At 41.1% G+C, this 27,197-nt stretch overlaps 1 protein-coding gene across 1 annotated transcript; it reads left to right on the forward strand.

The window, feature by feature from the left end:
- The first annotated feature begins 15,924 nt into the window (after positions 1 to 15,924).
- On the forward strand, positions 15,925 to 26,134 carry arrdc3b (arrestin domain containing 3b). Its single transcript, XM_061263267.1, has 8 exons — positions 15,925 to 16,439; positions 19,398 to 19,479; positions 19,654 to 19,801; positions 20,869 to 20,971; positions 21,267 to 21,523; positions 22,145 to 22,307; positions 22,922 to 23,064; positions 23,405 to 26,134. The coding sequence occupies exons 1-8, from the start codon at positions 16,160 to 16,162 to the stop codon at positions 23,471 to 23,473; spliced, it is 1,245 nt and encodes a 414-aa protein (XP_061119251.1). The 5' UTR covers positions 15,925 to 16,159; the 3' UTR covers positions 23,474 to 26,134.
- Positions 26,135 to 27,197: the final 1,063 nt, after the last annotated feature.

Here is a 27,197-nt window from a genome sequence, read left to right on the forward strand (position 1 = left end):
CGAGCGGGGCTTCAGTTCAAACAAAGACGGGCCACCGCTTGGCAGGTCGGTGGACTGGGTTGGTGAGGATTCAGATTTTCTGTCAAAGAGTCTGACAAAGCTGTCTTAGAAGCTTGTTAGCTTTTTACTTGAAGTAACTAAGCAGTATGGAATCAACAGGGCTAAGTGCTACTTGGTGTAAATATAATGTAACGCATATGCATATGCTTATGATACAACATTTCCTAAGATACATACCCGGCTGAAGTAACCATGGCTTAAAATCGAATACACTGAAAATATTTAAATAAAATTCAGATTATGGGCAATCAATCTGAGCCAGTTACATCTATTATAACATGATAATGAACAGATTCAGCAAGTTCCAAGTTAATTGAACACACAACATTCCAATTTCGAGGGAGACCCTTTAACTATTGAATTGCATAGTGTACTGATAGGGATTAAAAGGGTCTCCTCGTTGTGGAATGAGCACAATTACAACAGAATGTATGAATGCATTCCCAGAACAACAAGGCTGGACGTGGTGTCAAAAGCAGCAGTAAGGAGTGGAGTAGGACTAGCTCACAGAATGCACGAGTGCCTCTGGATCAATGGAAACAATCAAGGTAACAGAACTTGAAGATGTTCTAGGTTTGGATTTAACGATTTAACGAACATCAGCGGTTTGTGCATCTACAACATTTAACTTCAAATGGTCGTATTATCATCACGTTTTGCTGGTACCTACCAAGAGCGATCTACCAAGACGTATTTTACATTTTGCATTTTCAAGCATCATCTTTTGAAGACACCATTTGGAAATTGCAGTTCCACCACCCATATAATACATTTGAAATACACTTGAAGATAGATGTTATCTAAAAATAAGATCCTAGAGTAATTAATAATTGTAATTAAAGAGCTGTTTATATGCTTACAGTTACTGCATTCTTTATGAGTCTCCAAATTAGTTTTCATTTATACAATAGATAATTGGCTAGTTAGAAAGATGGATGCTTCTACAAAGCCAAAATATTCTTAAATAAGATTTATTCAGTATGTTCTAAAATAATCAATTACTCAATAGCTCAATAGAAACCTTATAGTGAACAAAAATGTAATTTTTGAAATAAAGAAGAGCTGATTGGCTCAAAGATTTGGCACCAGGCAATCCGGCACAATTGGATTGGCTGAAGCATGATTTGGGTTGACCTGAGCTGGTTCCATATCGTGTGAACCTTGACCGAGCCACACAATGCTCTGGAACCCTGATAAACACACACACACATACACGTGCACACGCTCACAAGTGTGCGTGTGGGTGTGTGTGTGTCTCAACAGTTATTACAAACAAAACAATAACTGAACAGTCAGTACAATACAGAGAAGGGCAGTTTTGCCAAGTCCAATAAGGAGTTGGGGGGAAGGGGAGGGGGGGTGAGAGGATCTGGCCTGCAGCCACACATTTCAAATGCATAGAGGAGCTGGCACAGCAAATTAGAATTGTTAATACACCTTTATTCAGTGGTACACTCCAGGCAGAACAAAGATGTCATTGTCAATACCCCCCCACCACCCACCCACCAACACCCCTATCCAGTCTGTTCACAGGGCACTGGGAGGGATAGTGCAAACGCGAGGAGCTGCGCGCTACGTCAGGGACTTCGTTTGGAGTGCAGGCCCTCAGTCTCCGCCCGCGATGCCATCTCGCGGCCTCTTCCTCCCCCGAAGCCCGGGTAATTGAGCCGTCATAAACTTATCCTGGTCTCATCTCCCTTTCCAAATGAGAAAAACACACTCCAAATATTCAGAGCTGCTTCCATTCATTCTGAAGGCCCGGAGGGTGGGGATGATGAGGGGCAGGCTTTTAAATTGGCTCAATTGTAGGAAAATCAAATGGACTGTATGTTTACATGTGAAAGCAATTACAGAGTTCAACCACAGAAGAAGAAGAAGAAGAAGAAGAAGAAGAAGAAGAAGAAGAAGAAGAAGAAGAAGAATAATGAAAGGGGAAAATTTATTTGGTCGTCCGTGGTACACACAAGTAGCAAACATGCCCTTGTGTGAAAAGCTGAATTGGAAGCACAGATTGGATAATGACAATGGTAATTCAATTAAATAAATTGGATGATAAAAACAATATGATTTGCCATTAACTAATGTACCAATGTTACCATGAATTAATGATGTACAAAAACATAAACAAAGCTGTACAGACTTCTTGGTAATTACTTTGTTAACAATGACATAAATTAATGTGAATTCATGTAACCTTATTTTGAAATGTTACCCACATATTTATTTTGATTAATTATATTTTTCTCTTGATGGACAGATGCCACTTTGATGAGTCTGGCAGTTCAAAGCCTGCTTGCATACCCCTGATACAAAATATAGCCGATATGCACAAAACTATTGTGTACATGCACAGTACATGTCACTCTTGAACTTTCAGGACTCTCACCCATACAACAAGCACTGCATTTGAACAAATTTCATAATGAATTGAATAATTTTCAATTTTCAATTTAATTTGGTACTCTTCCATTTTTGGTACTCAAAAATGGTACTCTTCCCTGGTCCAATTATTTGTTGTAATTTTGCAGCCTTGTTAGACAAGCATCCTTAACTTTAATGTGTCTGTCCCTGATTTCTCTGAGTGATTGATGCCATATTCCCTATGCAGCAAGAAAGTCAATTAAAAGGCAAAGCTTTGTGGCTTTTTTACATGTTTATGTATCTGCTTTTAACCACTGCTTTCTAATTGATCGCTAACGATCATAAAACGATCATAAAATGCTTTCTTGCGAGCCTCGCTATAAATGCCAAAATAATCAAAACTGACCGTTTTTAACAGCCCCCAAAAAACGTGCAACCTGACCCTGAATGCCGGCCATCTGCACGCGGGCAGTTCCTCGGAACGCAGATGGTCGCTTCTCGCCCCAAAACCACTCCCCAGTTTCCCGCCCTCAGCTTCTAACCTTACGCAGGAAACTCATTACGGGCCGCGGCGAAACGGAGAATGTCCGTTTGAAAGGAGTTTGCGATGACTCTAATGAGAAGAGACCTGGGGGCCTGAGACCTGGGCGGAGGGTTTAATGCGCTTTTATTATTTTAAAAGTCCAAATAAAAAAGGGGGCTCCCGCCATTGAACCCGGGTCAGTATCCTGAGCTTTAACACCTGGCTGCAGAGCCCAGCTATGTGCATCCGCCATCTCGCACGGCTGATGAAAATTCCCCTGCACACTCCCCGTCAACGTGAAATAAAAACCATCTGACAGATGACTTTCTAAGGTTGCACACCTTCGACTAAAATGCGAGTTTGCATCTACGTGTATTTCTACAGAGATACGGTTTGTCTTTATATTCCCATTATGTACACAATTAAACGTTCAATTAATTTAACCCAGAGAGAGTTTAGAATGTACTATATCAAGAAGTTGCTCTATTGGAGTATATTTAACACTGAACATTATATTTTGTTTGTGCACTCAGGGTGCTGATGAGTATGGCACAGTTTTGATCTCCTTGCATCTGTCTGTATCCACTCATTTATGCAGGCTGCAGTGGTTCAAAACCTATTTTTGCATTAACACATGCCACACTTTACTTGTACATGTTATATGAATGTTACAGACAAACTTTGAAACTTTGATAGTAACAAAGATATTGTTGTCTGGTGATGCAGTCATTTTTGCTTGATCAAACACACATCTGAAATATTTGCTTCATTTTTTTGCTCAGTCCATTTATTACATTTTTTTTTTCATTCATCCCAAGAAAATTAATGCTAGCAAAAATTACACTATTTTCTTTCCAAGGACAAATCAAACATTCTACCCAAATCAAACATTCTTTCACATTCCAAAGTTTAATTTATGTAATAACGTATTTTCTAAAATAACACAGTGACACTGAAATTGTACTTGCCAATCACTACATGGTAATCGCTGTTAACTCATTTTGAAAAACATTTAGAAAAAAGTAGGAGCCGAGAAAAAGTAATACATCATAGTCATATTTTACAGTCGCCATAAACAAAACGCAGTATCCCATATACACCGACAGTATGACCACAATGACATCTGAAAATAATTACTGCAAAAAAAATGTCTAGCTGCTTTTGAGCTACATAAAGGGAGAGCTATTACTGCAATGAGTGAAGCACTGTGTAAACGTTACCATGTTTTACATTTGGATGTCCAGTCCAGGTCATCGCACGGTTCCTTCTCAGTGAAGAGGGGGGGCCAGAGTGTGACTTTTAAAAGCTGTGGGCTTCCCTGAGAGGCTAAAGCCCATATTATAGAAACATAAACACTCCTGGCCTGCGATTAACCTCGAAAAGCGACTGAGCGGTAAATCGGCCCGCTCAACCTGCGCGGTCGGCCACATCACCCAGGGATTAGCGCAGGAGAAAAAGTCTCCATCACCAGCCTCCCTTTCATCTGCCTGTTTCTATACCTTACCCTATAAGGCTGAGGTACATATTCAATATTTATTTTCCACAGCAGCATTGATAGATTTCATATAAAAACTGAAATAGGCCCTAATACACATTTTCAAAACAAGAGCCACAGCAAATTTGCTAATGTAACTAATGCCAAATTGGGAATCAATGAATTAAGAGTGTAGCAGTAAATAGAAAAATAGCGTATTCAATTTGCTCCTCCTGCGGATTAATAATTACACATATATTCAGTGAAAAACTGTTCTTTTTCTAGATTTTGATTGTACGGTGGTAGAAAAGAGAAATTAATGCATTGATAAGTCAAATGTGGTTTCCTTTAAAAAGACATCTTTCAAAGATAAAACACTAGAAAGAGTAGAGCAACATAATGGGGACAAATGACAATGAAGTGGATTAAGATGGTGCACTTTAAAGACTGGACAAAGTGATGATGAAGAGCGTTTAATCATCAGTGCTGTAAATCACTGGGAGCCCTGTTATAATAATTATCAAGTCCACCCACTACTGTGCATTTCAGCGTTAAACGGTGGAACTCATTCAGCCCTTTTGTGCGATAGCATTCTCGTGTTGTTTCTTTGTTGCTTACGGCACTCCGGTGAAAATTTTGTAAAGCTTCCACTGCCTTTTTTTTTTTTGTTTTCATGGTTCATTTTTCCCTTGAAACCTTAAAAAGAAAATAGACAGTGCCAACTTCATCCGGACATACGAAAGGCATTATGCTGATTTGTTTTAAAACCACATTTTTAAACCTGGAAAGAGAGAGGAGGAAGAAATAGAGCAACATGCCTAACCTATAAGGAATGTCTCTCAACCATGAGATGCTTAATATGGCTACTCATCCTGCTCTGTGGAAAGGGGAAAAAGGGGATAAAGGGAGGGGGTATGGTTGTGATAACTGCCCGTACTGACTGGATCAGCACACTGCACTTGGCTGGGAGAGAGGAGCAGAACTCAGACCTGGTTCTTCAGCATATCACAAGGGCTTTGTGAGAGTGTATTGTGTATTTGGTGCAGCCCTTCATCATGGTGTACCAAATACACAATATAGCAGTCTGTATCTGTTGTGGTGTCCTCACAGTGGTGGTCTGCTAGCAACAAATGTAGTATTATTTTATATGTGCTGTATATACTTATTGGTAGTCACACTAAGTCCTGCTGTATTCATGTACTGCATCCGTCAATAGGGTGGGGATGGTCGAATATTCGCTGACTGGATGTGGGCCCATCTGGGTCAAAAAGTCAGGGCCATTTTCTTGTCCCAGTCTGTCCCTGGAGTACGCGGCCTGTTGGCCAGCAGGAGGTGACAGTGATGCGTCAGAGCGCGGTGCAGACCGGTGGACACATCCCAGCACACGGAAAACCTGGAGGCTGCAGCAAGTCATGAAAAATTGTGAAATTGTGTTAGTCAAAAATGTTAAAAATGGAACAAGAACAAGATTTTTATCACATTTATTTAATAAAAGATTCTCTCAATACGTCAGAACTCATATAGTCAGAATGCATTGGTAAAATTAGTAAGAATGATAAATCATTAGTAAAATTATTCTTAAATGAAGAAAATCAATTACAATGCTTTGACATTGCATATGATGATAGCAATATGGATACCTGCAAACTGAATACTGTTTTAGGCTGAATGATTGAATCATTCTTACAATGTTAAACTTGTGGTAGGCTAGTTTTTGTTGCTCATGGTTATATTCTATAAAACAAATCCAGCCACCAAAATAAAAGCGTAAACATATTTGTTCTTGATGATTACACTATGGGTACCTGCAAAGTAGGCTATCGTCTCCATCATCGACCACAGCTAAGAGCTGAACATAGATAGCTGAACACTGCTGCATTATGGGAATGGAGCAGTGGGCACGGGGGTGTGGGAGACACAGATGTCCTCGTTTTTCCTCAACACATCAAGCGTTTGCACCAGAGCAGACTCGACACTGACCTACCAAAGACCTGGCAACCGAAACGGCCCTAATGAGCTACGAACACAGCAGCGTGCCTCTCAAAGCTCCGACAGCTGCACCTGGCAGCACGCATTCCTGCACCGAGCCGCACCGCTAACAGCGCCCCCCACGCCCCCACGCCCCCCCTCACTCCCCCAGCCCCCCCCTCACGCCCAGCCGCGCAGTCAAGTCACATGACGTCGGGTTCAGCGGGGCACTTTCGCATGAGTCCATCAGACTCCATCTCTGCACACAAGTGCTGCTGTTGTGTTGCCAGCTATAGGGCGAACACGTTATGGCAAAAGAGTTCTTCAGTCCTACGACCGGACTCCTAACTGCATGCTTGAAATGGTGTATCGTCGTAAAAGCAATATGAAATGAAATTGTGATCTGTAATCCCAATTTTATTTGTGCAGGCATGTGTTCTGCATGCGCAACTAATGATGGAGCCACACTGACAGTGTGATGCTGAAATAAATATAAACATGGGAAAATAAAAGGCATTTTAGAGAACATTATATCCTTTCAAGAATCAAAGGCTTCTTCCCATTAACTTGAAGGGCTTAAACACTGTAGATTACTCATAGGTTTTGATAAAGATTTCATAACATAATTTTCCATAATTATTATTATTATTATTATTATTATTATTATTATTATTATTATTATTATTATTATTATTATTATTATTATTATATTCTGTGTGCAATTTCCTGCTTTTAAGCAGTAATAATTACTGGGAGTAATCATCGATAGTTCCATATTATTTGTGCCTGCCATTACAGTTGTCAGCATGATTACTGAAACATTCTTTTCTCAATACATTTCACATTGAGTTTTTTTAATAAATGTATTTTATTTTATTTTATTACATCTGTATCTCTAAGAAAAGCCTCTCGTACAAAATGAGGCTGTCACATGTCAGCCCCTCCGCTCACACATATATCATAGTCCGTTTGGGGGCTTGCTCATCTGAATCTCCAAGTTAGAACTGGTGACAGGGTGTCATGGCGTCTGACAGTGATGGATTTGGCAAGTCCTCTAGGCGATTGTACAATTGGACACACTAACAACTGGCACCTGCCTTCCCCCATGCACATCTATTAAAAGATAACTGCAGTCACTGCCACTGAAAATTAACAAATCTTACTCCTGCTTTGGCAAAAGTTCCTCTCTCTTACATTTACTGGTGTAACACTGCCACCTAGTGCACAATAGCAGTTTTGTCTTGATTTAAACTGTTTTGTTTTTAAAGCAGCTATTCTTACTAAGTTAGATGTGGTATAGTGCCCACTTTACGTAATATGAATGGGTATTACAGACAGTTTCTATGACAGTCCTCAGGCTTTGATTCCTTATGAGGAATTTTATTTTACAATAAGCAAACAGCAATCGCAAGGAAAATGCCAATAAAAATGTTGATACATTCAAAGTAAATGTGATAGATACACTCGGTGACTGTATCTTTATTATCGTATGCATTGCACTGCTGATTGGCCGATTAGATAATTTCCTGAATAAGTAGGTGTAATAAAGTAAAAATGTTCCTAATAAAGAGCTTGAAAGAGCTTTTTTCTTTGTCAATGTGAAGGGTTTTTCTTTATTTTTTGTTTTATTGATGAGTTATGTAACAGAATAAAACTCTACTGTATGTACAGTCCCCTCAAAAAGTATTGGAATGGGAAGGTCAATTCCTTTGTTTTTGTTAAACACTAAAGACAATCAAGTTTGAGGTCAAAACATGTACATGCAATTAGAGATCCAAATTTCAGCTTTTATTTCCAGGTATTTTTATCTAGATTTGTTCAACAACTTAGAAAATATCACATTTTGTATCACACCACCCAATTTTTAGGTGAGCAAAAGTATTGAAACATGTTTGTGACAGGTGTTAAGACTAATCGTTCTGAATGTCTACTCTTGGTTTTAGCCTTGGTTTTGCCTTTAACGACTGCATTTGTGTTAGAAAAGATAAACCAACATGTCTTTGGGAGAAAAGCAAGCCAGAGAGCAGAGAGCATTGGAGATAGCTTGTACAACAACTTGAATATCCTGAAAAAGAAAGAAACCGCTGGCGTACTGAGCAACAGACATTGACCAAGGAAAACAACAGCAGAAAAATTGTGAGAGCTGTGAAGAAAAACCCCAAAACAGTCACTGACATCACAAACAATCTCCACAGGGCAGAGGTGATGGTATCTCAATCGAAGACGACTTAGAGAGCAGCAATATAGAGGCTCTACCACAAGATGCAAACCACTCATCAGTAGTAAGAATCGGAAGGGGAGATTACAATTTGCAAAAAAAGTACACAGATGAGCCACATAAATTCTGGAACAATGTTTTATGGACTGATGAGACAAAGCTCATTTGTGAAGCATGGTGGAGGTATCATGAAGTTTCATGGCTTGGGCTTGCATGACTGCTTCTAAAGTGGGCTCACTAATCTTTATTGATGATAATAGAGAAGTAACTCATGAAGGTAGCAGCAGGATGAATGTGTCCAAACTAATTGGGAGGAACATCATGCAATAAGACAATGACCCAAAACACACTGCCAACACAATAAAGGACTTCATTATGGAGAAAAAGTAGAAGGTTGTAGACTGGCCAAGTCAATCACCAGACCATAATCAAATTGAGCATGCATTTCACCACCAGAAGAGGAGATTGAAGGGAAAACCCCCTGAAACAAACAACAACTGAAAGAGCCTGCTGTAAAAGCCTGGAAAAGCATCACAAAAGAAGAATGCAAAAGTTTGATGACGTCAATGGGTCACAGACTTGATGTAGTTATTGCAAGCAAGGGATATGCAACCAATTATTAAGTTATTTACTTTAATTTACTTAAATACTATCGATTCCAATACTTTTGCTCATCTAAAAATTGGGTCGTATGATACCAATGTAGCTATGTAGTAGTTTAACACATCTAGGTGTAAATACCAGGAAATAAAATTTGAAATTCTGAACTTGTCTTGAGTTCATGTTTTTAATCACAAACCCAAATGTATTTAGTGTATTGCAAAAACAAAAGAATTGGCCTTGCTGTTTCAATACTTTTGAAGTGGACTGTATATGCCAGAAATATATTTATGGTGCTTGGTATACTTATCACAGCTGGTATAAAAAAACATCTGAATGAAATATTGAAAGTTGTTTCTGATGATTGCTTCATATATTTTATGAAACTACTATAGTTGTAGAAACAAAACATTATAATATCTAAAAATTAGTCTCCCCAGCCCTTTTCACTGTGGTGCAAGGATATTTGTAAACACGTTGGTTTGAGCATGTAGAGATTACAGCGCTTTTTATATTTTGGAGCACCATAAAGTTTTGCTAATATTAATGTTATGACTAAATGAAAGTAGTCATGTTTAATATTTTGTCATATCTTCTTTGCATGCATTGAAATATGTATCCTATAGACATCAACAGGTCCTGAGTATCTTTTCTGGTGATGCTCAGCTAGGTCTGTACTGCAGCCATTTTCAGCTCTTTGTTTCAGGGGCTAGTTGTCATTCATTGGATTTGGAGGCATTTTACTGGAACTTGAGCAGATAAGATCATCGTCACTGAAGACACAGTACCTGTGGCAGCGATACTGCCCAAAGGTCTTGAGCAGTTATTTTTGGCTTTGACCCTTTTAGCCACTGACACATACATGCATGCCTCCTGAAGAGTGTTTGGGGATTCTTCTTCATTATGGTGACAATTCATCAGTCATCAACTGTAGTGTTCTTCCTTGGCCCTTACATTTACATTTACATTTTAGTCATTTGGCAGACGCTTTTAATCCAAAGCGACTTACAAGTGCATAGGTTCTACCACAAGTCAAAGCATCACATCCAGAACTAGAAAAATACACCTGGACTGCTGTTCTAAACATATAGTCGTCATCATAAGTGCAATTTTTATTTTTTTTTATTTTTTTGGGGGGGGGGGGGTTAGACAGGGATAGGGGTATCAGAAGGGGGGGGGCGGGGTAAATCAGGAGGGGGGACTAAGGTAGAGTTTGAAGAGGTGTGTTTTGAGTCTGCGTCGAAATAGGGGGAGGGATTCTGCTGTCCTGACAGTGGTAGGCAAGTCATTCCACCACTGAGGAACCAGAACGGAAAACAGGCGTGAACGTGCAGCTCGACCGCCAGGTGCCCGTAGAGAGGGAATCGTAAGGCGACCAGAGCTGGCAGACCGGAGTGGTCTAGCTGGGGAGTAGTTCAAGCGAGTGCAGAACCTGTGACACCCATCCCAGACAGCGATGAGAGCAGAATCTCATGGTTGACTGTATCGAAGGCGGCCGACAGGTCGAGGAAGATGAGGACAGAGGAGAGGGATTTTGCTTTAGCAGAGTGGAGTGCCTCAGTGACCGCGAGCAGGGCGGTTTCAGTGGAGTGGCCACTCTTGAAGCCAGACTGGTTGGGGTCATGGAGATTGTTGTGGAGAAGATAAGTGGACAGTTGGGAGCAGACCGCCCGTTCCAGGGTTTTAGCAAGAAAGGGAAGAAGAGAGACAGGCCGGTAGTTGTTCAGGGCAGAGGGATCGAGAGTAGGTTTTTTGAGGAGGGGAGTGACTCTGGCCCTCTTCAGGGAAGAGGGCATGGTGCCGGAAGAGAGGGAGGTGTTGATTAGAGAGGAGAGAAAAGGGAGAATGTCCTCAGATATAGATTGTAGGAGGGGAGAGGGGATGGGGTCAAGAGGACAGGTGGTTGGGCGGTGGGAAGTAAGGAGTTTCAGCGTGTCGGCGTCAGAGAGGGGAGAAAAGGAGGTTAGGGAGTTGGGGAGGGTAGGAGGGTGAGCAGGGGTGGAGGGTTGGGAGAAGGAATTGCGAATAGCATCAACCTTTTTTTCAAAGAAGGAGACAAAGTCATCAGGTGTGAGTGATGCGGGGGGTGGGGGGGGAGGGGGGGCCAGAAGAGAGGAGAAAGTTGAAAACAGTTTGCGGGGATTAGAGGCGGCCGCGTTAATTTTCGAGTGATAGAAGGAAGATTTAGCTAGAGAGACAGAGGAATGGAAAGATGATAAGAGGGCATGGAAGGAAGCCATATCACTGGGGAGACAGGACCTTTTCCATTTTCTCTCCGCCGCCCGCAGTTCGGTTCGGACAGCTCGTAGAGCATCAGAAAGCCAGGGACTGGGGGGGGAGGCCCGAGCTAGTTTGGTGGTGAGGGGACACAGAGAGTCAAAGGAAGATGAGAGGGAGGACATGAGAGTTGTAGCCGCATCATCGGTAGACAGTCGAGAGAAAGACTCCGCAGATGGTAGGGAGGAGAGGATTGTAGATGAGAGGGTGGAGGAAGACAGGTGGCGTAGGTTCCGTCGACAGGTGACAGTGGATGGTGGGAGAGATGGATGGGTGTTAGAGGAGAGTGGAAGAGAGAAAGAGATGAAGGAGTGGTCAGATATATGGAGTTGGTTGTTGTGCAGCTCCTTGTGAAGATGAGGTCAAGAAGGTTGCCTGCTTTGTGGGTGGGAGGGGAAAGAGTGAGGGTAAGGTCAAAAGAAGAGAGGAGGGAGAGAAAGGTAGACTGGATGGACTCTGAGTTGAGGTTGAAGTCACCCAGGAGGATCAGGGGGGTGTCATTGACAGGTGAGGAGCTGAGGAGGATGTCCATCTCATCCTTTGATTACTGATCTCACAAGAGCTCTCTTTCTTCTTAATGACATTCCAAAAAGTTTCCCCAAATGGTGTTTTTGTTCATAGCTTTTCGATATTCCCAATGATTTCTGAGATATTTAAGTTTTTCCCAAGAAAAAGCCCCATAGAGAATGAATGGTGGAATGTTCAATGTCTAGAGTGGGGACAGTTGGAATTTACATTTTCTGATATGGTTTTTAAACTGCCATTCTCAATTCTTCCATCCATCCATCCATCATCTTAACCCGCTTATCCTGAACAGGGTCGCAGGGGGGCTGGAGCCTATCCCAGCATACATTGGGCGAAAGGCAGGAATAAACCCTGGACAGGTCGCCAGTCCATCGCAGGGCACACACACCATTCACTCACACACTCATACCTATGGGCAATTTAGACTCTCCAATCAGCCTAACCTGCATGTCTTTGGACTGTGGGAGGAAACTGGAGTACCCGGAGGAAACCCACGCAGACACAGGGAGAACATGCAAACTCCACACAGAGAGGCCCCGGCCGACGGGGATTCGAACCCAGGACCTCCTTGCTGTGAGGCGGCAGTGCTACCCACTGCGCCATCCGTGCCGCCCATTCTCAATTCTTGGCATTGCTAATGCCCTAGCAACCACCTGCAATATCCTAACAACCACCTAGCAACACCTTAGCAACCACCAAGCAACGCCATAGCAACCACCAAGCAATGCCCAAGCAACCACTAAACAATGCCCTAGCAACCACCTAGCAACACCCTAGTGAAACCCTAGCAACCACCTAACAATGCATAATCACCCACCTAACAACACCCTAGCAACCAAATAGCAACACCAGAGCAACTACCTAGCAACACCCAAGCAACCACCTAGTTATGCCCTAGCAACCACCTAGCAACACCTAAGCAACCACCTAGTTATGCCCTAGCAACCACCTAGCAACACCTAAGCAACCACCTAGACCTAGCAACACCTTTCCAACAACCTAGCACAATTCTAGCAACCACAGGCCAAACACCAGGTACACCCTAGTATTAGCAGCAGTAGCTATAATCCACCAATTTGCTGCAATTACACTCTGCATTTTCTTTATCAATGGGCCCAAATTTTAGTAGGTTAACAAAGTGTGGCCCCTTCCAGTTCCCCAGCTTTAATGGGTTAATTTCAAAGGGTTATCATGATTTTTTATGAAAAACATTCATTCCAAAATATATGATTTATTTAATTATTTAATTTTGAGTAAACAGTCATCCATCATTTAGCTCGCTCCCTTGCTTTTCGCTTTTTGGAGTCATTTTAAATGACATTATTGCCATTTGGCAGACGCTCTTATCCAGAGCGCCGTACAGTTGATTAGACTAAGCAGGAGACAATCCTCCCCTGTGCCATACAAATGGAGGACTATGCATTACAACTGCTGTAATTTCTACATGGCGAAACCAGAATGTATAAAAATACCCTTTAATGAAAGTTGTCTCACATCACCGATGTGAATTGCTTGATTACAAATCTAAAATTGTATATATATATATTTGCTCCAAACTTTAAGGAGCTCACTGTCTCCATGCCTATCTATCTGTACAGTGTATAGGTACACTCAATTATCTCTTTATTAGGTAGACCTGTACAAAAGAGCTGCACAGTGAAAAGAAGGGTGGCATGCGCTTGTCTGCACTCCAGCTTATTTATCAAATCAATGATTACACTTAACTTCCTAACACTAGAACCTCAACTCTCACCCAATACATGATCCAAAATTGATTCCCCTTCCCCTTGGGGGCTCATATGCTGTACACCTCCATATTTCTCTATGAGGTTGTGAAATATCCTGGTTCTATTGCAAAAACTGAACTTATCAACCCAGCAATAAAACTATACATGACAGTATAGAGCAAACTATAGACCATTGAGGCTCCATCCTCACTTCAATGTTTTCTTTTATATTCTCTGACCATAGATATACTGACTGCTAATCCAAACTATCAGAGAAAAGCGTAGGTAAAAACCCTGAATGGGGATTTGAGCCAAGAGAAAAGCCAAACACACAGTGACAATAATTGAAACAAACATCACACTCATTTATTGCTCTAATCAAATATTTAGGCTAATGGCTGTGTATGAACAGCAGGTGGCAGTAAATACACAAAATATCCAAAATAATATAGTCATTCAATTGTGTTGTCAATATAACCTACGACAAATTGATTTGATTGCAAACAATAAATAAATTATTATATATATATATATATATATATATATATATATATATATATATATATATATATATATACCATATAACTTTACGTTTAAATATAGGAAATCTGAGACATAATATCCATATGAATAAATAAACGTATTTGAAAACCATACACTGCCCTGGAACTTACAGTAATGCAAGTGTAGTAAGTGTTGCCTGTTCTAAATTGGTCTGTAATTTAGTAATAAGCACCAGAACCAACAGAACGCAGAGTATACTTTCATAAAACTGAAATTCAAACGACTTCTTCGGCCAAAATATACGATTCCTGTATTAGTTATTGTATTAAGAACGTATAGAATGATGAGTTAATGATGATTTCCATAAAAAGACATAAATGTATGAGATTACGTCTGATTAAAGGCAGCACAGAAAATGTTCTGAATTATATTTAGTATGTTAAGGAATTGATACCATGAAAGCTTCAGTAGGAAACAGAGGGGACTTAAATTATGTTATTTACTGTACGTTTTAGACTTTGGCTCTGGGTCCGTTTCACTTACGATGATATAATTGACGCTACATGAGTGGCTGTGTCAGCGAAAACTGAAAACTTCATTTCCGCACTGATGTGAAGGCCAGAATGAACGCTAGAGGTCGGTACCACACCGTCATATTACAAATAAACTATAAAATAGTTTATTTGAGCTAAGCGAATTGGATAAATTGGATCACAAATCGCAGATTAATGGACAAAAAAGACCAAATGAATATGACTATGCTTTAGGCTATTGGATTTGAACATTGGCGTTTCGAAAGGCCTCATTAAAAAAATCGCGAACGGTTCGGTTTGATTTGGGAAATATCTTAATTATATTTAGCCAGACTATCAATATAATTATGCCCCACCCCACCCCCTTTATTTATTTATTTTATTTTATTTTTTACGTGCGATATCAATCAAGTTGTGAAAAGTAAACAGTTATGCAGAAATCTAATAGTAATAACACATTTCATTATCCACAAGGTGGCGTTCCGGGAGCAATGATCTCGAGTTCTAGTGTAGGCCTGCTATTCCCCTCTTGCAGTTGCAATTTCAGCGGTTTGTGCAATTATTTCAAAGATATGATAGGGCTCTACATTTTGAGGGGCTTGGTTAGTTTTGTAATATTGGATTTTTGATGTGATCAGCCACGAATCGCTCTATGATCATGATCATCTGGCCTATATGTAGGCTATGCTATATGTAGGCTATGCATAAAGCCCTTATAAAGCATAATGCTCGGCCCTTTTATACATTTTTTTAATTTTTTTTTTTTTTTTGCACTTCATTGTTTGAAGAAATAAAAGGTCCCTGTTGTAGTCTACGACATTTTGTTTATAAATGTAGTATTTTCCACAAATACAAAAGTTTAAATAGCTACTATTAGTCGGCCTACATCTTCTTCATTATGTTATTTGACAGAGGTATTTATTGTATGACCGATTTAATGAACGCATTTTAGGTAAAGATATAATCTATGTCCAGTCAAAATTGTATTCAACTCCATCAGCTGTTCGTGCACGCTAGTCGTCTGGTCGCGAGCACAGACAGAAAACACCCCCTCTATTCTAGAAGGCGGAAGGAGAGGATGGCCGAAATGCTTTGCACATGCTCAGTACGGTTGTTTTTCCTGAACGCGTCGCTTAAAACGAGCCGAGGAACAAGAGCAGCTTGTCTTTGTACGGAGACCGTAGCCTGACAAGGTGCGAGATAACAGCACACCGCTGTTATTTAGCCTTGAATTCTCAATGAACTGTTTGCGAGGAGAGCACTGATCCTGCCTGCATCTTTTTGCAGGGCAAAGGCACTGATCAGTGTTTCAAGATCACATTTGATTTCTTATGAGATCTTCATTTTCATAGTTTTATTATTATTTTGTAAAAACTATTTCTTACGACAATGGTGCTAGGAAAGGTGAAGAGCTTCACTGTAAGCTACGACTGTCTGAATGACAGTAACATCCCCCTCTTCTCAAGCGGGGATTCGGTCTCAGGAAGGGTGATTATTGAAGTCACAGGAGAAATTCGCGTGAAATCTCTCAAAATTCACGCTAAAGGATTTGCAAAAGTTCGTTGGACTGAATCACGAAATGCTGGATCCAACACTGCCTATACTCAAAATTACACTGAAGAAGTGGAATACTTAAACCATAGGGACATCTTAATTGGACACGAAAGAGGTAAGAGGATGACATATTTGTGCCAGTTATTTAAGAAAAAATATCTGTCTGGTCTAAAGTAGTTAAGATGTACACTTAAGGCACAGCCTGTCAAGATGATGCTCCCATTAGGTTTATATATGTATTGTTGGCATAGCCTAGATAGGCCTACTGCATTTAGCTGAATTTATCCGATGATATTGATGAAGTACATCATTATACAATAAGACATGCAGGTCTTGATTGGAATTTAAGTGTTTCAAAGTCTGGTCTGCTGCAGGTTTAACATTGATTTTAAAAACGATTACTTGTAAGTACTGTGTTAAAATATAACCACATAACAGCCATTAGTCAACCGTTTTGAACACCATTTGCAGAAATCATTGTCAGTCTTGTTTAAAAAGTAACACGATTATGTTAAATGAGGCTGAACAACCTGACATACACGTCTTGAAATGCAATGGCTTCTGAATGAATGAGATCAAGTTCAAACATACGTCACAATTCTAAGTGGCATTTATCCGGTTTAGATCAGTGCCAATCAAAAAGAAAACAATAATTCATGAATTAACTTTATTGTCAAGTTAAAATTATGTTCGTAAATAAGCAATACAAGTGGATTCAAGACCATATAGTCAATGCGGCAAATGTAAAATGCAAGAAATATCATAATTGGACAAGTAAATGATAACAATGTATTTCCTAAATTGCGCAACTAGAATTATATTGTTTATTTCTACATTTCTTTGTTTAATCATGGTCTAGAAATCATTTTTCAAAGACGATTTCCTTAAGTTTCCACCCTTTGTTAAAAGCGGTTCAATCCTGTTCTGAAACTGGATGTTGAGGAGGAGGGGGTGTGGGGGCCTCGCCTTTCTGTTCTCGGATTGGTTGAAGTCCTCGTGTGTCTTCAATGACCTCATACCTTTGCAGAAAGTGACTGGTAAAGCGTACAACTTTGTATTTGACATGTCACTGGAGTCATTTTAGAAAAATGCATTGGCGCAGGATAGCCTATATATTTACAGTAGCCTATGCATCCCGTTCTTCTTCAAGCCTCTAAAATGGCGTTTACTTCCGCCCTAGAGCAATGTAAAATGTGAAGCCATTAAACTCAATAGTCTCAAAAGACGGAGAATTTCTTCTTTGTGATCTCGCCGAATGGCGTTATGAAAACAAACGTTAATTCTAAGAAAAGCAATTTTGATTCGAGGTCGGAAAGCAAATGTCGCTTTCATATTGCCCTTTATAAGTGGCCACACGAGAACCCACTGGCAAGAAAAGTATTGAAGACTTCAAGTTTGCACCCCTCATCCAAACCTGGTTACTGGATTGACTGATAAAATTGGCTGTGCTACTTTTTATGCTTGTTGTCCACATTCAGCAGATCAATGTGTGAAAATGAGAAAGATACATTTCTTAGTCTTTCGTAGTCATAGTCTTTTCTTTTGTATTCTAAAATAATTATGACAGGGAAGTATGTGGGGTACAATTATTTCAATGGATTCGAAAAGTCAGATACATATCGATTATGAGGATACGCTAGCCATCGCATTGATTTAGCCTGATATTTTTTTTCTGTTATGTAAAGCGAATGGCGATAGATAGCTTGCTACTAAGAAGTCTTGATGTATGAGTCTGCATAAGAGTCTTTACAGTTGTATACGAGTCTGACGCTGGGTTTGGCACAATTGTTATATATTTATTTTATTATTTAACACGCTGTTTAATTGTATAGGCTACAGTTTACTGTGTTATTCATGTATTAGTGGGCTATCTCGGCGTCAGGAATCATGTATTTACTTGTGCTCTCAATTTTGTAAGAAAATGTAATGCTCAATAAAAGTGAAATTAATTGAATCGTTTTCTCGTCTGTGTCTTTATTTGTGCCTCGAACCTAAATGTCTTTCTCTGTTTGCAACAATTATGTCCAACTACAGTACCTTCCTCACACGCTCACTTCAGTCCATGCTGCGCTACACGCGTTCATTTGGGGGCTGTCCTAAGGTGGGAACATGTTCGGTTGGACTGACTCATACTGAATGCCGCACAGTGTAATGTATGCATGTGAGAGACTGGTTGGGGGAAGCTGCTCGCACCGGTTTAGTCCGGTCCTCTCCTGCTCTAGTCTGCCTCTGATTGGCAGTTCGGCACTTGTTTACCACATTTCTGCCGCTTGTAAGACTATATGGAGTGCTGAGGTGGCAGAATATAACGTTCATTTCATCTGGTATAAAATGGAAACGCACATTATATGTAACGAAGGTTATGAAAACGAACAATATATTTTTTTTTGGAGTGTATTACAGCTATACAGCTTTAAGACTTAACCTTCATGGTGTTTTACTTTTCTGTGTTCAGATAAGCTATGGCAGCAGAAACGGGTGCAAACTGCTGTACATGAATTAATCACTGAAAATGCTAATGTATTCCATCCATATGACACAAAATTATTATTTTTTTATATTTGTTTAATTATTTTTTATTTTTTATTTTTTATTGGGTTGCAAGAGCTACAGGTCAAAATATTCTGCAATGAAGTTATTGAAATTGAATAAATAAACTTGTTTAGAGCTAGATTTTTCCCCGCCTCCCTTTGTGTTTTTTTCTCTCTCCACGAGTCTTCCCTCCTGAATTTATATTTTTGGGCTGAATGTGAATGGATGCATTTTATTTTATGTCATTGTTTGTTTGCTTTTAAAGGGACATTATTACCATACACCATTTTGAGACCTGAATCATTTATTAAAGATGCACAGATTCCTTTGTTTTTAATTCTTTCTCTGAAATTGCAGGGGGCTTATGTCATGCATGTCAATTGGTGTTTGGTTGGTGTTTCTTGGAGTTGTTTTGACCAAAAGTAAAATTCTCTCTGTTTGCATTTGATCTCCCCCCCTCGTATTTTATTCAGGAAGCTTCCTAAAGCATTTGCAGGTATGGTATACGTGTATTTGGAATTGTGTTTTTCCTCTCTTTCAGATGAGGATAACTCAGAAGAAAGTCTCACCACTATCCATTCAGGAAGACACGAGTATGCATTTAGTTTTGAGCTTCCACAAACGTGAGTACCCTTTTGTTCGCCATCAGATACGCAGGCGAACCTTAATCCATATGTGCTTGCTGGCAACTACCGTCACGTATACCTACCAGTATGTCAGTGTTTTTACCACATAGAGACTAGGGATTATGTGGTGTTGTGTGCAGAATATAAATAATTGTTTCTTGCTGCACACAGACCTCTGGCTACCTCCTTCGAAGGCAAACACGGCAGCGTGCGGTACTGGGTGAAAGCGGAACTGCACAGGCCTTGGCTCCTTCCCATGAAAGTCAAGAGAGAATTTACAGTCTTTGAACACATTGACATCAACACGCCTCTGCTGCTGGTAAGATTCAGTTTCTCCTCCCACAAGCTTTCATTGTTCTTATACAGTGTCACCTACTAGGGGTTGCAACAACCCTCTCCCAAATGTTTCTGTTTATTTAGTTCAACCAGGACATGTTGTGCAGTAGATAACCTTATTTTAAAAGAGACGGCAGGCAAGAGTGTTGGCAAACCCGCTGCATTACAGTTTAGGTTGCACATAGACTAATCGCAGCGTGAGCATCACAAACACTGTATAATATGAGAAATATAAGTTTCTTTTAGAAATCATGATTTTTATCATTGAGGCTGGAGCCATGCCAGTTAAATGCGGTTATACCGCAGCAAGCTCAAGGGTGGCACGGCAGGGTGTTGCCACTTTTAGACTCTAGTATCGCTGCTCTCTTGCTAAATTTAGAAAGTTTCAGTTCAAAATGCAGTTTCTCCCCCGCCTCTTTGAGTTTTTCCCCCTAAGCTGATTAGAGCTGCTACAAACCCACACTGGTCTGTGACTTCCACCCGTCGTGTTGCGTCACTCTTCAGAAATTTTGGGGAACCTTGGCCAGACTTTTTCAGCCAAATTTGGTGTTTGGCCAGACTTTTTCAAAACCTGCATTTCAAGAGTATGCTTAACATGTGCTCTTACGTTTCACATATGAATCCAATTCGGTATGAAAAGGCATGAACAAGTGCCTGTCAAGTACAGAGTTCTTATGGTGCTTTGGGGTTTGGGTTTTGTACTCTTTGCAGAATTAAGCATTTCATGGTTAAGTGTAGCTCTTCCCCTTTTGTCACTGCAATGGAGCTGGTCACAGGTAGCTTGACCGGTACAAGTTAAGTCTTGATTCCGCAGTAATTACAGAGCCTCAAGGAGGGGAAATATGGATATGTTATGACACGTCTATGAACACCTCATGCACCTCATTTCTGGTTAAGGTCTTCAAAGACAAAGCTGTCATATTGAGTGGTGATTTATAGCAGGCTGCAGTCTTATCTGCTCTGTGGGGCTTTCCCATGCAGATTCCGTCGGTTATTGTGGAGTGAGCTAACGTCTCTCTCTTTCTCTTTCTCTCTCTCCATTTTGGGCAGGCTCCCCAGGCTGGCACAAAAGAGAAGACTCTGTGCTGCTGGTTCTGCACCTCAGGCCCAATTTCCCTAAGTGCCAAAATTGAAAGGAAGGGCTACACCCCAGGTGAGGACCAGGCACATGCCTTGGGGCGGCCTACCCACTTTGCTGAAAGCCTAACGCTCTCTGTCATTTAAAATGAATGATGAATTTTGTCATCAAGCTGGACTACGATCCCATTTGGTTACATCATTAATGTTGTTGTTAAGGCTGGAAGAGACCTGGAATGCCTTGTTAAACAGGGGAACAAAATGTACCTTAATCTCTAGTCTGCGGGCAATGAAGAATGCATGCATTCCAATATCTAATGGTAACAAAAAGCATTCTTGGGCCCTATGTTTGATGTGACATTCTCTTACAGGAGAATCGATTCAGATTTTCGCGGAGATCGAGAACTGCTCCTCCCGCGTGGTCGTGCCAAAGGCAGCCGTTTACCAAACCCAGACGTTCTACGCCAAAGGGAAGATGAAGGAGGTCAAGCAGCTGGTGGCCAACCTGCGCGGGGAGTCCCTCTCCTCCGGAAAGACGGAAACGTGGAGCGGGAAAATGTTGAAGATCCCCCCCGTGTCTCCCTCCATCCTTGACTGCAGCATCATCCGAGTGGAGTACTCCCTCATGGTGAGTGTCTGTGGTCCGTGGTTCAGTTCTCTCTCACACAGTTGATTCAGCTTTTAAAGTGCTGATTCAATTCACAGCTTGTTCACATTTTACAGTTCAGTGTAAATGTAACAGACTGTGAGAGTATGCGAGATATGGCTTGTATTTCAAAAAAAATAAAAATACAATCTTGTCAGTACATCAGTTGAGTTCACTTAAAAATAAATCGATTTTATTGTCTTTACCGGGGTTGTAATGTAATGTAATGTAATGTTTTCGCTTGAGGACATACTTCGATGCAGTTCACTTGTAATGTCGTTGTGTGTTGCAACTTGCTACTACTGCATCACACTGGGCTGAAGAGTGGGCTTCAGGCCAGAATACTCAAACAGATCATCAAGGTGTTCTTCAATTAGCATGTAGCATCGGCAGAACTACACCTCATACAAAAACTAAGAGCATCTGCAACCCCCTTATGATAATCGGGCCATTCTCCATTTTGTCGTGATGTTAACTCGGGGCAAACATGGAAGCCGGCACAAGCTTTTTGAGGAAAGCGAACTGTGCGAGTGAGCGGAGGTGCTCACAACGGGTCGCAACATGTCCATTCTGGTTGTGAGCCGGCCTCCCTCCCTCTCCCAGGTGTACGTGGACATCCCAGGAGCAGTGAACATGTCCTTGAACCTGCCCCTGGTCATCGGCACAATCCCCCTCCACCCCTTCGGGAGCCGCACGTCCTCCGTCAGCAGCCAGTGCAGCATGACCATGAGCTGGCTGGGCATGGCCCTGCCGGAGAGACCCGAAGGTACGGCCCCGGTAACGAGCGCCTGCTCTCTCCAGAGCTGCCGCACTGCCCTTCACAGCTCTAATTAGAGAGCACAGACCTTTCTGGAATTTGTTACAGTAATGAGGGCTCATTTTACAACTTGTGCTGAATCTATTTTTTCTTTTTTCTTTTTTTTTTTCTTTAGAGCCCTTGGTTCATTTCTCTTCTGAAAGTCTTAGGCCTGTCCGTTGTGCTTTTACATTTGTTTATTTAGCATTTGTTATTTAGCAGTATCCAGACCAATGCAGTATTGTGTGAAATACCACTGTGAATACTAGTATAGGTCAGGTCTAGTAAATACTTGAAATACATAAATCCTTTAGGCCCCACAAAAGTTCTGTAGATCTGACAAAGAAACTTCTGTTTTGACATTCAGAATGAAATCTGTGCTTGTATATGTTGATTTGTATGTCATGACCTTCAAGAATCTTTTTGAATTTTACCTGGATCAAGAACGTTATGATATTTTGGATGCATACTTTAGGTCTGATACAAGAATGGAATATATCAAGATCTAAACAATCGCATTTAGGCCTGAAAGTGTTGAGGGTTGAGATTGAATGTAGCACTAACATGCTGACATTCTCTTCCAGCACCACCAAGCTATGCAGAGATCGTCACAGAGGAGCGGAGGCTCACTGCCCTGGAGGGACCCACCACTCGTGATGAGTTTGAGGGGGCACTCTTCGCCTACATCCAAGAGTTCCGCTTCCAGCCCCCGCCGCTCTATTCCGAGGTACGAGGAACCGGGCGCACAGCACAACGACCAGCATTAATCTCATTACCCTAGAATCTTCTAAATTATATACCATGCCGAACGAACATTGAGTGACTTATTCAGTTAACTGCTGAAGTTAATGTCTCTAGTTCATGCACACCTGAGCCCTTGCTCTTCATTCTCCTCTTAGCAATGCATCCATTTTAAGACGGCAAGACGGACAGCTGGTTATTCTGCAAAGAAAATGTTTAATGGTCGATGTGTGCAATCTAGATGTATGCTAATGATTCAGATTTGGTTTGTGCCTTACCTGACTCGCAACTGCATCCAAAATGTATTTTCTCCTATCTGTCACCAGATTGATCCAAACCCAGACAGGGCCAATGGGACAGAAGAAGGGCGGCAAGACACCTGCCCATCACGCTGAAAGGCACCGAGGCCCCGCCCAGAGCAGTTGGGCTCTTCGTTTCAGAATTTTTGTACTGCTTTTTTCCTCCACACCGATGTGGACGAGAGAAAACATATGTATAAACAAAAGGTGAAAAGGTGACAGAGGGGGAGTGTCCTCTTCTCCTGTATCCCCTCACTCCAAAACCACCCCACCCTCCAGAGACATGCAGGATGTCAAAGACTGTTCACTTCCTGTCGGACAGGTTGGGTAGATGCAAATCCCGCCAGCAGGAAACCCAGCGGTCGGTTCCGGAATAAAGAGACGGCGCACTTCTGGCCTAAAGTACTTTTTGTTTTTTCCCCTTTTCTTTCCATATCTATGGCACATAAATGACTCTGTAATGGAGCCAAACATCTGAAAATACCAAGCAGAAAAGAAAAGAGGACGATAAACGTGATGATCACGATGATGTAACAAACCTCTGCGGCTCTTAGCGACCGCGGTCTGTGATGAAGAGGAGGCTTGTCTCCCGAGGCGACGTTACGTTTTGCACATTTTATTTGTTTCTTGTGTTGTATTATTTTTTGACGAACACTACTTTTTTTCCTTTCTTTTCCACTACTTGCATATGATGGACTAAGAATGGGCTCTGATATTCCTTATCCGCACAACTCTACGAACAACGCAGGTGAGGGCATCCGAGAGGAAACAGAACTCCGAGGAGGACAAAATCCGTATGAATCCCTCGCAGTGCTGTTCACATTCATTGTGCCATTTTCTTAGACTGGCAAGCCGGGTCCCTGTAGAACATGTTCTGATGCCTCTCTGGACCATGGCTCATTAAAGCAGAATTGAGTGTGGCTTCCTTTTTGTAGTGTTCAAGCAAAAGTTGCCTTCTCTCCAACTGTCATTTTCGTTGTTTTCATGCTTGGTGCAGTGTCTGTAGGACGGCAGCCACACAAGAAACCTGTTTAAACGGGGAAAAGTGCAGAGCGATAAAGAGGAGGAGAGGGGCTGGAAATGGCTGCTCTCTGCAGGTCCTGTCACTCATTGCCTTTGTACTGGACTCCACAGAGCAGCGCTTTTGACACTCACTGCCTAAAAAAAGCACTCGATCTGAGCTGGCCCCCCCCTCTCATTTGCCAAAACGGTCAGAGGAAAACTTGCCTTTATTCCACTTATCTTGCACTGTCTGAAAATGGCTAAAAAGGCTAACCGAATAAGTGGGAGGGGGGCGCACACAGAAACTCAAGGCAGCTTTTAATGACAAATGACATTCCCTTTTTGTCCCACTGCCCCTGCAGAGCGTGTGTGTGTGTGTGTGTGAGTGTGTATGTGTGAGAGAGGGAGGGAATAAGACTTAAGGAGAACTTCAGCCAAAGATGACGCAAGGGTCTGAACTGGTCAGCTAAATGGAGATGGAGCGATAGAGCACTAAGAGAAACCCCCAGTCAGACCCTGCAGGATAAGAAAGCCATTTGAATGAGTGATACATTAGTTTCCAAACTCATTCAATCACCGAGCAGAGACTGGGTGATGTACCAGACCTTTTACCACGATTAGCACTTTTTCATTATACTAATGGTGATAGTCTGGGGAATACAAGTTGATAGTCATAGAAAGCCTAGCAAAAATGAAATATGAATAAGATATTAAGCAGGGATGAAAACAATTACCCAGGGACAAAATAAATGAAAATAAATACTAAATACTAGTATGGGTATAAAAAAGTTTACAGTCATAAGCTGTGTGTGTGTGACTGCATATGTGTGTGTGTTTATGTGTGTGTCTTGCTGAGAGCCAGCAAACTGGTAGGATCATATTGCATTTAACAACCAATGGACTTGTTAAAATGTGATCTTACTGTAGTGGCCTTGACAAAGCGACAGCTGATATAATTATTGCTTTGTAACCGGAGCTTAATACCATTTGTGGGCAGGCTTGGTTTTCTGCTTTGCTCTCTCTTTGTATGCTATTTGTATAATCTGTATTTATTTTCTTTTCGATGGGACAAAGAGGGAAGAAAAACTGTCATTCAAAAGTGTTTTCTGTCCTTGGTTTTCCCTAATGACTTGGAGAAGTAACCTCCCCATGGGCATACATGCTTTGCTTCCTGGTCAGATAAGCGGTGTATAATGTAGGGAACAATGTCTCTCTCACACCTCCAGAGAATGCAGAAGTCTGTTAAATAATTTGCTTAAATGTTAAATTTCTGTTCTGAGAAAATGTTATTATGGTGGCACTGACTTTTTTTATTTCTGTGTTTAGATTGACTTTTTTGACATGTGGTTGTTAAGCTCTGAAATAAAACTTTAAAACATATATATATATACTTACAGTACATACTTTATTTCATATCTGTAATTTCCATTGTTCATAGCTTGGACGAATATTATTTGTTAAAACTAATTTCCTGACATGCACACCAGGAATGACAATGTTTTCAATTGGAGTGGGGTTCGGAAACATTTGAAAAACAAGGTGCAATATTTTTTGAGTTTGGAAAAATATTTTTTTGTTTGTATTTTTTAGTCTGTTGGTTTCTGAAGTTTCCCATTATTTTTCATTTATGTTTTATTTTTTTAGTTGGATATTGACTGCATATATTCTGTTACATTATGAGTAAGTGTTCTAAATGATTTGTCTAGCTCTTCCTTGTGTCAAATAAACAAGGTTTTTTTTCTTTTGTTAAAACAATGTTTCTTCGACTTATTTTAATTGTCCTGTACATACAGTGGTCCTCCATAATGTTTGGGACCCATTATGTATTTATTTGCCTCTGTACTCCAGAATTTTAGATTTAATTAGCCCATTAACATGATCTATTACTGTGCTGAAGTACAGGACTGAAATAGCTTTCATTTCCCGCCCATGACTGGGGATATGCACACCTGCTCTAACCCGGGTGACTTGTCTGATTACTTACCTGTGTTGGAGCACGATTTATTTTAATCTCGTCTGCTCATTTTAATTCTTTGCCTCTAACCAGGGGCTGACTTAGACCTGGGGCAGTGGGTCAGTGGCAACTCTGGCCAGTCAGTGACATTAATCAATCAACTGACAACCAGGACCAGCAGTACTCCGAGGGCCAGATTTCAGTGGCTGTGTACAGTGGTTCTTGTTGGTTTTTGTTGCAACCACAATTGCAATCCCAGATTACAACAAATTAACAAACTAGTTTTTCATAATTGGTAGTTTTCACAAATTATGTTGGAAATAGCTATACATCTCATAAAGAAGTTCCATGTTGACATTGTGCTACAGCATATTGCAGTTACATAAAGAGAGGGGAAAGAAAACTATGAAATTACAGTATGTCAGAGTAAACTAGTCACAATTTGACAGAATGTGACTTAAAAGGGCAGATAATCCCTCTCAACGTGAAAACCACTTACTGAATAAAAAACCAGCATGCAAAGTGGATGCCCTGGACAGGGCTTCAGGGCCCCTGCAAAGCGGATGCCCTGGACAGGGTTTCAGGGCCCCTGCTGTTGTACCATGGTAAGAGCTGCTGCTCGCCCCAGTCCGGAACACTCTGTAGCTCTTGCGATTTTGCTTCTTTGGCATGAAAAATAAAATAGATCGGCAACAACCCATTTGCTCAAGGTTAGTCATGAAGGATCGTGCACACAGCAATTCACTTCACACATCACTGTCCCCAGCCTGTTAGCTCGTATCTCTAGGCCTGGTGACTCAGGCGTAAGTCATTAATTGACCCCCTTCTGTTGGTACTGCATAATATAGCCTCATTAGCATGGGA

Source organism: Conger conger, chromosome 12, assembly GCF_963514075.1.
Source record: "Conger conger chromosome 12, fConCon1.1, whole genome shotgun sequence".
Lineage (NCBI taxonomy): Eukaryota > Metazoa > Chordata > Actinopteri > Anguilliformes > Congridae > Conger > Conger conger.